The sequence below is a fragment of the Pundamilia nyererei genome, unplaced genomic scaffold (genome assembly GCF_000239375.1).
Source record: "Pundamilia nyererei isolate P.nyererei 1_Seehausen unplaced genomic scaffold, PunNye1.0 scaffold00077, whole genome shotgun sequence".
Classification (NCBI taxonomy): Eukaryota; Metazoa; Chordata; class Actinopteri; order Cichliformes; family Cichlidae; genus Pundamilia; species Pundamilia nyererei.
Genome location: NW_005187478.1, coordinates 2,705,163 through 2,716,715, shown reverse-complemented (window position 1 = coordinate 2,716,715; position 11,553 = coordinate 2,705,163). Strand labels below are relative to the sequence as shown.

Genomic DNA, 11,553 nt, shown 5'->3' with positions numbered 1-11,553 from the left:
TGATTATTTTAACTCTTTAACACCAGTGCATCAACAGGAACAGCGTGAGACAAAATTGATTGCAGTACTTATTTGTCATCATTTACAGTTTTAGTTTTGTTTTTCTATTCATACGACACTTGTGGTTATTTATAGTGTGTGTGTGTTGGGAGAGTGATGCTGGAACATTCAAAAGCTGCCTTGGTTATTGCTGTCTCAGCGTTAGAGAGGAGAACGGGGATCTTTGATGGGGAAGGTGTTCCCCTCACCTCTAACCCACTTCCCTCTCTCTGCATCTGCTGGGCTGGCTGTGAGAGCAAATGTTTAATAAAAAAACAAAAAAAAAACAAGACCTGGCCACAGTGTGTGTCTTTGAATGTACTCTCAAATATCTGAACCACTCGCAGCACTTGATTCATATCAGACACTTGAACTGGCCTCAGGGGGGGAACGGAAAATCAAGCACCGCTTGCGCTTTTTCAAGTATTTCAAACATACTCAGTGAGAAGAGTTGAACTTCATATAGAAAATGCAATTTTCCAACTCTGCTGAAAAATGTGTCTCAGTCCTGCGTTGGCCAGGCCTGGTGTCAGTGTGTGACTAAAGCAACAGTCTTTAAAGTGAAGGTCGCCAGGGAGCAGCACTTGGCCTGGAACTACTGGGAGGAGGTGAAGAGAACAAAAACAAAGCATTTATAACATGCTGCCCCCCTTTAAAGAATAAACCTGAAGCATCGCATCCCGTTGTAGACCACTTCTCTAAAATCCATTTACAGAAGCCTCCCAAATGAGGACGCCTGGATTAAGCAGCTCGAAGTGGACCAATCAGAAAACCTGATTGGTGTCAGACCCAGCCCGCTCGTCACCCCCTGAGCCAAAACCAGGCGCCTTGAAGCGGGAGGAAGGTTTTGAGATGTGGCAATGGAAAGACCGGAGACTGGTATTCAGTGTGGGACTGGGTTTTAACAGTATTGGTTCAGTGTGCACACAAGCACACACACGTACACTCAAAGAGAAACAGTCCTCCCAGAAACAGTCACATGACAGAGAAAGGGGTTAGTGTGAGTGTGTGTGAGTGTGTAGTGGTGGACACCTGAAAGAGAGTGTGCAGCTAATGATCAAGTACGTGTTGGATGTGTGTGTTGTGGAAGTCAGTGTGTGAGACTGAGTTTTTTTCTTTTTTCCTTCTTCTTCCTTTAGGCCAGTCTGGTTTTGTTTCCTCCTCCACATCTACCTGGTCTGATATGTGAGAACTTAAAATCTGTTCTTACTCAGAACAGCTCAACTCCATTACCCACAATTCCTTTTGCAGCAGCTTTGTCAGACAGACAGTCGGGTTAGCTGTAATGCTGTTTTCCTTTTCTTTTGAGCTCACGGGGGTGCACTGCAAAGCAACCTCAAACCCTGAATGAGACGGTTCAACTCTTCCATGACCCTTTCTGCTTAAGGCTGTGTGAGTGATCAAAAATGTGATCCGTCTTAATGTACAGTCAAGTTAAGTAGTTATTCTACCACTCAGGTGATGGCTACACATTAGAGATGATAAACCTCAAACCAATCAATTTAAACATGATAAATCTGCATTAAGGTTTTGACACCAATGCAAAATAATTCAAAGAATCTCACTGACTGAATATTCTGTGTCAGACTTCCTAAAACAGTGTAGTTTCTGGCTTTAGGCTCTTCCAACTTCGCAGTACACCCCTTAAACGCTGGAAAAAGTGTTGGCAGGGGATGCTTCTCGTTTTGATGAGATGCTGCCGACAACAACAAAACAGTCCAGACGAAAAAACAAAGGAAAAAAGGAGGAGGCAAAGAAAAAAAGACATTTGAGAGCTGAAAGCAGCAATAATAATAATAACAATAATAATAATAATAATAATAGTAGTACTACTGGAACCCTTGTGAAGTCTTGTTTGAGGGATTGTGGGAGGGAAGCGTGGGTGCACCGTTCACAGTGTGCGCACACAGGCCAACCAGACAAAAAGAAACAGTCTTTGAAGAGCAGCCGAGCACTCGGCGAGCGGCTGTGAGGATTTTCCCTGACTACACTATCGATCAGAAAGATTTAACTTAACACGCACAAACCTCGTTCTCTCTGACGCATAGGAAATATAACTGGCCAAAAAAACAACAAAGTGAAAGTAAATCATCAACAACAATGCAAAGAAAAAAAAAAGAATTTATAATAGTTTGGATATTTCTGGTGGAGGCGTGTAAACGTGGTGGGTGGAGGAGGTGAAGAAATGTCCAAGGCCAGTCAGTTTTGTATTTTAGTTCAGTCACTCTTGTCCTTCTGTGAAGATGCTGCTGCTTCCTCTGCTGCCGCCTCTTCCTCCTCCTCGCCCATCCCTCCATCCTCTAAAGCTGAATAATCAGCCTCACTTCTCATCTCCCCCTCCTTCTCCTCAGCTAAGTCACTCTCTCCTCCTCCCTCTTCATCCTCTTCCTCTTCTTCCTCCTCCTCTTCTGCTGCCGCTTTCAGATCTGCCTTCTTGTCCTCCTTCTCTTGGTCTCTTAGGACATTTGGAGTCCCAGCACTGCCCCCCAGCGCTCCAGCCATTGCATTCTGTAGTTCAGCAAGGTTGGAGGCGGTGGGGAAGCCCGGTAGGCTGAGCCCTCCAAGGCCTGGAGGTAGGAACATAGACGGGTAGAGGAGACCAGGGGCCATGGTGGAGAGAAGAAAGGGGTTGAATGCCAGGGTGTTAGCAGACATGCCAGCCGCAGCCAGCAGGGTGGCAGCGTCACCGTTGATGGTTGCCTCTGCTGACGAATCGGCAGCTGGGATCTGAGACGCCACGGCGTCTTCGCTGAGGGATGCCTCAGTTTTCTCTGCCCCATCCTCTTTCTCCATCTTCTTCCTCTTTGCCTTCTTCACTCCTTCATCGTTTCCCTCAGCTGCCTCCTCGTCCTCTCCCGCCTCATTGCGGTTTTCTGCTTCGTCTCTCTCCTCTCCCTCCCTCTTCCTCTTTGTTGTTGCCGTTTCGCCACAGTCTCCTTCCTCTCCTTCGGCTGTTCCGTTCGTTTTGCCTGCTGTGGTGGTGGCTGTGGAGTTGGGTGGAGCTGGGGCAGCGGCTGTGGCTGTTGCCAGGTTACCACCAAAGAGCCCGCCGAGGCTGAACATGTTGGGTAGGGCGGTGGCCATGTTGGGAAGGCCTCCCATGCCGGGCAGCATGAGAGGCAGCATGGAAGCGGCGGCGGCATTGGCAGCGGCCTGTTTGGGGTCTGTGGGAGGAGGGAAGGCCATCAGACCTGCAGCCAACTGAAGAGACTGAAGGCTCTGGAGAGAAGACAGGTCCATCCCTCCAAACAGACTGTTCAACAGCAAAGGGTTGATGCCTCCTGCAGACACAGACACATACAGTAAGTGAGGGTTCAAACACACAGTCTACTGAGACACACTCCTGCCTGATCCACATGCCAGACGGTTGGTTGGTTCGTACCTGCTGATGAAGCAGCCGTGGCCAGTGAAGCCTGTGCAGCCTGAGCTGCAGCAGCTGCCTGCGCAGCAGCAGCTGCCTTGGCGATCTCAGATTTGGGGCGACGCCCCCGACGGCGGACGCCCTCCTCTCTGACTACAGGGCCGGTCAGAAGGCGGTCAAACATCGCTTCAGGGAGGAAACCCTGTGTAGACAGGGATTTTTTTAAAGTAAAAACTTCAGTTAACTACATTATCACCAAGTGTAGGTTGTGCCTTCGTTACTCACCGACTGTTTGACAATATCTGTCCAATCAGGAGCAATCGAAAACTCTGGGTTCTCCAGCAACCACCTGGGAAGCTCTTTCATTGGAGGAGCCATGGCTCCGCCCATCTAGAAAACAGGAAAATGAAGTGAGGTTGGTGTTGAAAATGTCATTTTTCTGAAACAAAGAGACGATCTTGGAGAGGCAGTGATAGTGCGGCAGTGTTAGCTTACCTTGCGTCCATTCCTTCTGTTGACCACAGGCACTCTCTCATCCCCCGTCAGTGTGTTGATGTCTATCTTGTTGGGGTTTCGACAACGATGGCGCTTCTGCTTAGGCTTAGAGAACGGAGACAGCAGCAAGTCCTCATTCTTCTGTAACACAAAGAAAACAACACAGGGCACATTTAAGAAACGCGTCCACAAGTCTCAGCACAACATCCATCAAGTGATAATCTCGCTTGAGCTTTAATCCACAGTAATTATCAAATAAAAATGCAGAAAAAACAAGAGGACTTACTGGTGTGAAGCCAGGCATATCCATGGTGTACGTTGGGTGCTGCCTCAGCCATTCGCCGAGCTCTTTGTTGGAAACCGCCGTCTCTTCTTCCTCCAGATTGCCTGAGGCGAGAGATCTTGCACTGGGGCTCTGCTCAGAGACATTGCGGGGTTTGTGGACACGTGAAGCATCCTGAAGCCCCTCCACACCTGAGACCTTTGGCCCATCTGCATGATCCTGAAAAAATGACGCAGAAGGAAAGATTACCTTGACAATCTGTACAAGGATCACATCTGTGTGCATGACACAAATGACCACATTTGCCCTCCTACATACCCCTTCTGTTCGTCTGTTGCCCATGAACAGCAGCTCCAAACCCTCCACATTTTTCCTGCGGCCACGCCTCCTCCTAATGACAGGCAGGTCAGCCTCCAGCGAACCGTTGGCTCTGTGTCCAGTCGCTGGGCCTTGCTGAAGCAAATCCATCTGCGCCTTGAGGGAGGAGTTTGTCACCAGGGCACTGGAGAAGCTGGTCAGTGAGGGAGAGGCCTTGTGGTGATGGGGCATACCCTGAAGATCAGATCAGATCAGTTGTAATGCATCAACTTTTACACTTTAAACATTAATACAAAATCTGTAATTCTGTCAGGACCAGTTCAGTTAAAATAGGACTGGCATTCCTTCTGAAGTAATTTTTATGGCTCTGTAGTAGCACACAAAAGCTAAAGCGGCCAAATACAGCAGGCGCGTAACATCATACACATTAGAGGAAATGCTGCTGACTTCATCAGCTGATGTAGGCTGGAACTGAGACAAGCTGATGTGCTAAGACTGCTGACTGAGCTCAACTGTGTAGCCCGCCAAAACTGAAGTGATTTAGTTTAACAACAGTAAGACTCAATCGTTAAGAGCTAGTAACTAGACTGAACGTGTTAGTGAGCACCTTGGTGAGGTCTATAGCCTGGCTCTGGGACTCGGCAGCAGCATGGCTCTCTCTCAGCTGTGCCACCATTTCCATCAGGTTACGTCTCTTGGCTGCCCTCTCTGCCTCAATCTCAATCTTTTTCCTCCTCCTCCTTCTCTGTCGAGGCACCGTCAGGCTCAGAGTCTCCTCCTGCAATAATAGGTCAGCACTCAGTCCTCATTCTGTTCCAAAACTGCATTTCACATATGAGCTCGGCACAGTGTCGTCATTTCCAAAAACATGATGATGGTAAACTGAGAATACTATTAATGGGTAACGTCATTTGTTGAACTTGTTTAGTGTACATGTGTGCAAACACTCACATGAACCTGAGGTGATAGTGTTTTATCTTCACTCCCACTAAATGGTGTATGGATGCCGGCCATTGTCAGCTCAGCCAGGCTCCGCCTCTGGAGCGGGCTCTCGGTCGCCATGGCTGCAGCCGCTGTTGTTGCTGAGGAGCCGTGCCCTGGCAGGAGGTTGCCAGGGAAGTCGAATACGTGGCGTCTGTTGACAGGCCACTTGCCCTTCAGGACGGCCTCGCAGATGTTATCCATCCTGTTGATCATCACTCGATCCTGAGTGGAAGAGAGAACCGGGAGAGGTGATGGATCATTCTGTCAGTTCCTTTGTCAGCTTCATTTCCTGCGTACTGTAAATCTCTCAGAACCACGGTTTTGCTTGAGAATCAGACTATGTTTCAGTTTTCTAAAGTATATTTCAGCACATTTTGGGGAAAAATCAATCTAACAGAAAACTCTCTCTCTTCTGTAATTCTTTCCAATCACTCGCTGTTTTTACAATTGCTGCTGAGCTACTGTCAAGTAAACACTTCCCGCACAGATGTTTCATATTAAAAGCCTTGCAGTAGATCAAAAGGCATAATCCTCCTTCTGGTAAGCAGTTCATGTAGGGCTGGTTCTGATTATTTCTTGGCCTAAAAACTATCAGTACATAGCATAAAGAATTCCTCAAACTTTAAGTTGTAGGTTTTTACAAGGTCCAGTTTCAGTTGGAAGACAGTTCAGTTCATTATGGGAAGATTAATGATGAAAAAAAAAGTAATATATATATAAATAGAAAAAGAAAAAAAAAAGAGGGGGCACATTAAAAATTTTTTTTGACAAATCTTAACAGTTCAGACTTAATGTGGAATGTTTATACAAAGGGTTGAGTTTAAGTACTGTGACTGCATAGGAACAGCCAAGCCAAGCAAAGAAAGAAAGCAGAGCTACTGTGTTGTGTGCATGATGTGATTCATGTGCTGACAGAATTACTGCTTTAGAAATCGAAATTCCTGAAATTAAAGGAGACTGGGTATGTGACGTCATGGGTATAGATATGCCTAATATGCCAAGGAGTGGCCAATCAGAAAAGGGTCTGCTTTAAAAACTTGGAGCAGAAAGTTAAACTGGATCGTAAAATGTGAGTCAGGAAAAGCTGCTGTAGTCGAATAATCTGTTCACTTTAACATGTGAGAAATTACTATATTGTAATTCCAGCCTCCGTTGTTTGTATCCGCTGGCTAGTATTTGAGACTCACCTTAGGCCAGAATGAGAAGCCAAAGGCTCGGTCCTGTAAAGCCTGCAATGCAGAGGTTTCAGGCAGGTCGTCGGGGCAGAAGCCGTCTCTGGTTTCATCCCGGGCCGAGGTGCTCAGAGATGCGATGCTCTCCTCGTCAAAGTTCTTCTGCTCTGACGCAGCACTCACTGTGTCGAGAGAAGGAAAGTCATGCTACAAGCCTTAATTAAAAAGACATTCTGAATTGTTATCGAGGGAGCTAAACTCATTTTTTCCTCTCGCCCCTGGAACTCGGGCCTATTTCTGGTGTTTCCCCTCATGACTCGTCAGGGTTTTAATGAGCCTGTGACCGAGTGTAGGCCCAGCAATAACAGTGACTGACAACCAGGGCAAATAAAGTCAGTAGCAAAAGGGTCATAACACACAAAAGTGAAATGAGAGAAATTTGTGCAAGCTACAGTTAGATTTGTTTTATCAGAGATGAGACGAAGAACTCATGGTTCAACATTATCCCTGCTCAGATCACTAACTCGGCCTTCACTCATACCTTCAGCCTGAGAAGACTTCTCCGATTTGTCATCTTCATCTAGCCTCTCCTCCTCTTCCTCCTCTGGGCTTTTCTCTGTGTCAGCAGACTTTGGAGATTTAGGAGACTCTGGGTTCTCCTTTTCTTCTCCATCTTCCTCCTCTGCAGTCTTTTGAGCTGGTTGCACTTTAGGAGAGGAGTGTTGGAGTTCAGCGAGTGTGTCCTTCTGGTCACCGAGTGTGCCGTTTTTCTCTTCTGTCAGGTCTTTGTCCTGGTCATTGGTTAGTTTCTCTTCTTCACCACTTTGCTCTTCTTTGTGCACTTCTTCCTCTTCGTTTTCTGCCTTTGGCTGGACCTCCTCTTCTTTCTTGATCTCCTTACTTTGTGATGCAGCGGTCTCATCTTTATCTTCTCTGATCTCTCCCTCATGTTCCTTCTGTTCATCGGGAGTTTCAATTTTAGCACACGGAATGTTGTTGGCATCCCCTTCCTCCATTTCGACCACCATTTCTGCTTTCTCGTCCTCCATCTTTACAGCCTTCTCTTCCACCTCCTCCTCTTTTGTTGCATTGACAGCAATTTTGGCAGCAGCTGTGGCACTTGCCAGTTCCGCAGGGGTTAGGAGCGGAGCAGAGGTACTTTCTGCCCCTCCCATCCCAGCTTTGGTGATCTCTAATGAGGCTCCTATGCTAACGTTGGCTCCTCGCTGGCTGGTAAAGCGTTGGTGGGCCTCCAGGAAGGCCAAGGTTGGGTCGTTCAAGATGTGATAATCTGTGCGGCTCACACCATGTTTCGAAGCACCCAGGAGGAGGTCCCGGTCGTGGCGGCCACACTCCCACCACTCTGGAAGGTCTGGGGAAGGCTGACAGAGCTTGAGGCGTTCAGAGAGCTGAGGGTGAGGGAGGACCTGCTCTCGGATGCGGCGGAGAAGCTCGATGCGGTAGAGGGTCCGAGAGGCACGCTCCTCTGTTATGGGGTCAATGATCAGAGTCGGGTCTGGAAGTTCTGACGACAAATAAGGCAAACAAGAATTAGGAAAATAAACATCACTCAAGTTTAAACAATCTCAAGAAACGTGTCCATAAGTCCACCTTACCTGTTTCAGTCTTGACTTGCATTCTGCAGACCCGTTTACACATGGCGATGAATGAATAGTAGTACTTCTCCAAACTCTCGTCTGTTTTCTTGTCCAGTCGAGCAAAGGCTCTGAACTGTGTCCAATCAAATTTCTGACGTTTGGTATCAAAAACGACTCCAAAGGTTGAAACAACGCGATAGAAGTCGGCCTCTTCACGACGCGTCCATCTGAAAAAGAAATGTAAAGAAAATTACTGGGGGCTGTTGTTAGGGAGTCACCGTCTCTTTAAACATAGAAGCATTCAATAAATAATAACTTGCTAATAAATGAAACGCTACCTCTGTCTTCTTTCCTTGTAGTACATTGCTCCCTCAGACACCAGGGAGCTGGCGTTCAACACTGGAGATGCCTCTGGCATAAACTGTCCACCTTTGACAAAATAAGCACTTCCTTTAGCCAAATATGGGCTTCCTTCTGCCATGAACATCCCTGCGCCATCTTGGATGTAAGGTGCTGCTCCTCCCGTTTCAGTAACCATACCAACTGAAGGCAGGAACTCCCTGCGTCTTCGTCGCCGGCCATCAGGTCGGTTGAGTGCCTCCTGGCGAAGCTGCTCTCTCCGGTTGGAGCGCTGGTAGGCGGTGATGAGGCGGCGCAGACGAGCTGTCAGAGCTGAGGCTGCTGGCCAGTAGAGGCGCTCATTGGAAGCAGGAGCCCTCTGACTGTTTTCATCTGATTTTGCTACCGGAGAGAAGAAATGATCTCAGTGTCTGAATAGTTGTTCTATACTGTGCTGCTTCTGGCAAAGCGTACCATAAATAGTCAGTAATGGCAGCTCACTGTGCTTTATATCTTTTTTTTTGCAGTCATAAATATTCTGTCTCAATGAACATGGTTAAAGTTTGTACAAGTAATCCCTGTGAGCCAAAAGCTCAGGCTTCAGTCTGCTATGCACTCGGTTTTTTTTCTACTTTTGGATCTGTGATATCAGCAACGTTTTACTCCGGAGAGGCAGCAAATCAGAATGAAGTCGAGTTAAATGAGGGGGAATTAAAACACAGAGGATGAATTGAGGTGGTGCTTCAACGCTCATAAGACACATGAGAATTCAAGTCAGTTCAGTTTTATTTAAATAGCACCAACAGTTCCTTCGAGGCACTTTAGACTGTAAGGTGAAAACCCTACAATAATATAGATTATTCCAATAAAATACGGCTTCATTTGACAATTCTTTTTTGTAATTAAACCACATGACAAATGGTTTCAGTCAGTCAGCACTTTGTCAAAAACTACTTTTGGACAGTAAAAATTTTTGCTCGCCTCCGATCTTTCTGGACATTAATTCATTAGAAAAAAAGAGGCATTTTTTTTTAGGTTTTTCAACCTGCTTTTATGTGTGAAAAGGTAAGAGGAAGAAGATTAACGCCATTAAACGATCCACAGGGTTTAAGTCAACTGATCTTACGATAAACCAGGAGCGATTTTAGCCCATTTTTGGGGGTGCTTCAGCAAAATTAATCAAAGCACCCCCAAAGATTTCTTACTTTTTTTGACAATATTTGCTGTTTTTGGGACACACTACTAAAAATATAAAAAGCATACAGTACTGAATTGAGATGGAACATTTTAACAACAAAAGTATAGATAGCCCCCCCCCTCCCAAAATGGTTTGTTCCAGCTCGCCTCGCCCCTGCTCTGGCTCTAGCGCTGTTGCTGCCAGAGCGATGGTGGCTGAGACGCAGCGGAGCGGAGGTGTACGTGCCTGCCTTAAAACAGGACATATGCATTTAAGCTTCAGTTAGTCTTTATATAGTTAGATAGGAGTCAGTCCATGTTTCTTTTTAGCTGAAAAACATTACACCAGGTAACCTGCTGTGTTGAAAACGTATTTCCCGACGATGTTTGCTACCCTACAATTCGTCCTGCTCTGTAGTAAAATCAGCGACATTTGACCGTCCTGTTGCTCCCATTGAAATGTATACAGCCTATTTAAAATCTAAAACGTAACATTGTCCGTAGCCTGCTGTTGTTACCACTGTCCTGTTTGAAATGTAATGAGAGAAACTGGTTATTTTGTCATATGTGCTGATATTGAACCCAAGGTACTAACTAGAGGGTAAAATTATGATGACTGATAACGGAGATGAAGACAACAGACGATGAGAACAGGGAGGAACAGGGGTTTAAATGCATCAAGGAGACAGTCAGAGGGAACTCGGGACAACTGGAGACATTTAAGGATGAAGGGACTGACAGAGATGGGGAAGAAGTCTCATTGTGACGAGTAAGGTTTACCTTGCCTGGACGGGCAGCTCTCTGGGTGCTCAGCACCCCCAAAGCTCTGATCCTAGAATCACCCCTGCGATAAACTGATGGGAACCTACTAAATTAATCAGTAGGTGCGTTAAAGCCACCTTTCACCCCTTCCCCTCTTTGTCTGTATGGAGTTTACCTTCATTCTCTCCCTCTACACCCTCATCTTTGTCATCAAGTGGAGAGTTGGTGAAGTCATCCATGTCGTCTTTAAAGGGCATCCGCAGCGGCTTGTATTCGGGATCCTCATCCTCACTGTTGAAAGTCACAGGGAAAACTTAGAAATTCACCTTCTGGAAGACGGATTCATTCCTTTGTCACTTTAAATCAGATCATTCCAGGCCGTGCAGGAGTTCTGAGCACCACTTGAAGAAGCTTAAGTGTTACAACAGAGTGGGAAATTGGACAAACTTCAAAGGGCATTACAATGTGACTAATGAAACACAGAGATGGGGACTAAAACAGACAATACTACAAGGACAGGAGAGTAAAGAGCTGCTGGTCAGTGAAGCCTGCTTTCTTACCCCTCAACACCATCTGCCATCATGTCAGAGCCCCTCTGCTCAGCAGCAATGGCTTTGGCGTCTGGCATGCCCACTCGCTCCAAGAAACACAGGGCGGGGTCAGCACGCATTGAGTTGTACTTCTCATAGCCTGAAGAGGAAGAGAAAGGCATGAGAAATACAGACACCAGAAATCGACGCCTGCAGGTGTGGGAGGATAGAGATTAGAATAGTCAAAACTGGAAAAGAATAACTAAAAGGTTTTCCCTTCAAGACACACCCAGCTACGGGCAAACTCCTACAAGGGTGGGTGAGAGAGAAGTTGTGCTTTCTAGCTCAATACTAAACAGGCAGAATGCCCCCCACACACACTTCATATTAAATGAAGGAATAGACAAAAACAGCAGCAGAAGGGCAGACCCCAGGAGCCAGCTGCTGACAAGACAGTCTGTGTGTCCGTGTGTGCACGTTTCTGAGTGCGTACACT

The 11,553-nt window shown here is 46.6% G+C and overlaps 1 protein-coding gene across 1 annotated transcript in view; it reads right to left on the bottom strand.

The window, feature by feature from the left end:
• Positions 1-1,819: 1,819 nt before the first annotated feature.
• Positions 1,820-11,553, bottom strand: part of chd7 (chromodomain helicase DNA binding protein 7) — a 69,196-nt gene continuing 59,462 nt past the window's right edge. Inside the window, exons 27-40 of the mRNA XM_013911997.1 lie at positions 11,088-11,286; positions 10,703-10,818; positions 8,589-8,991; positions 8,269-8,477; positions 7,194-8,177; positions 6,668-6,834; positions 5,448-5,702; positions 5,104-5,274; positions 4,497-4,730; positions 4,182-4,397; positions 3,896-4,036; positions 3,686-3,790; positions 3,422-3,602; positions 1,820-3,320 (exon numbers count right to left, since the gene is read on the bottom strand). Of these exons, the coding sequence (XP_013767451.1) occupies positions 2,257-3,320; positions 3,422-3,602; positions 3,686-3,790; positions 3,896-4,036; positions 4,182-4,397; positions 4,497-4,730; positions 5,104-5,274; positions 5,448-5,702; positions 6,668-6,834; positions 7,194-8,177; positions 8,269-8,477; positions 8,589-8,991; positions 10,703-10,818; positions 11,088-11,286 (4,445 nt within the window). The 3' untranslated portion in view covers positions 1,820-2,256. The remainder of the gene's footprint in view (positions 3,321-3,421; positions 3,603-3,685; positions 3,791-3,895; positions 4,037-4,181; positions 4,398-4,496; positions 4,731-5,103; positions 5,275-5,447; positions 5,703-6,667; positions 6,835-7,193; positions 8,178-8,268; positions 8,478-8,588; positions 8,992-10,702; positions 10,819-11,087; positions 11,287-11,553) is intronic.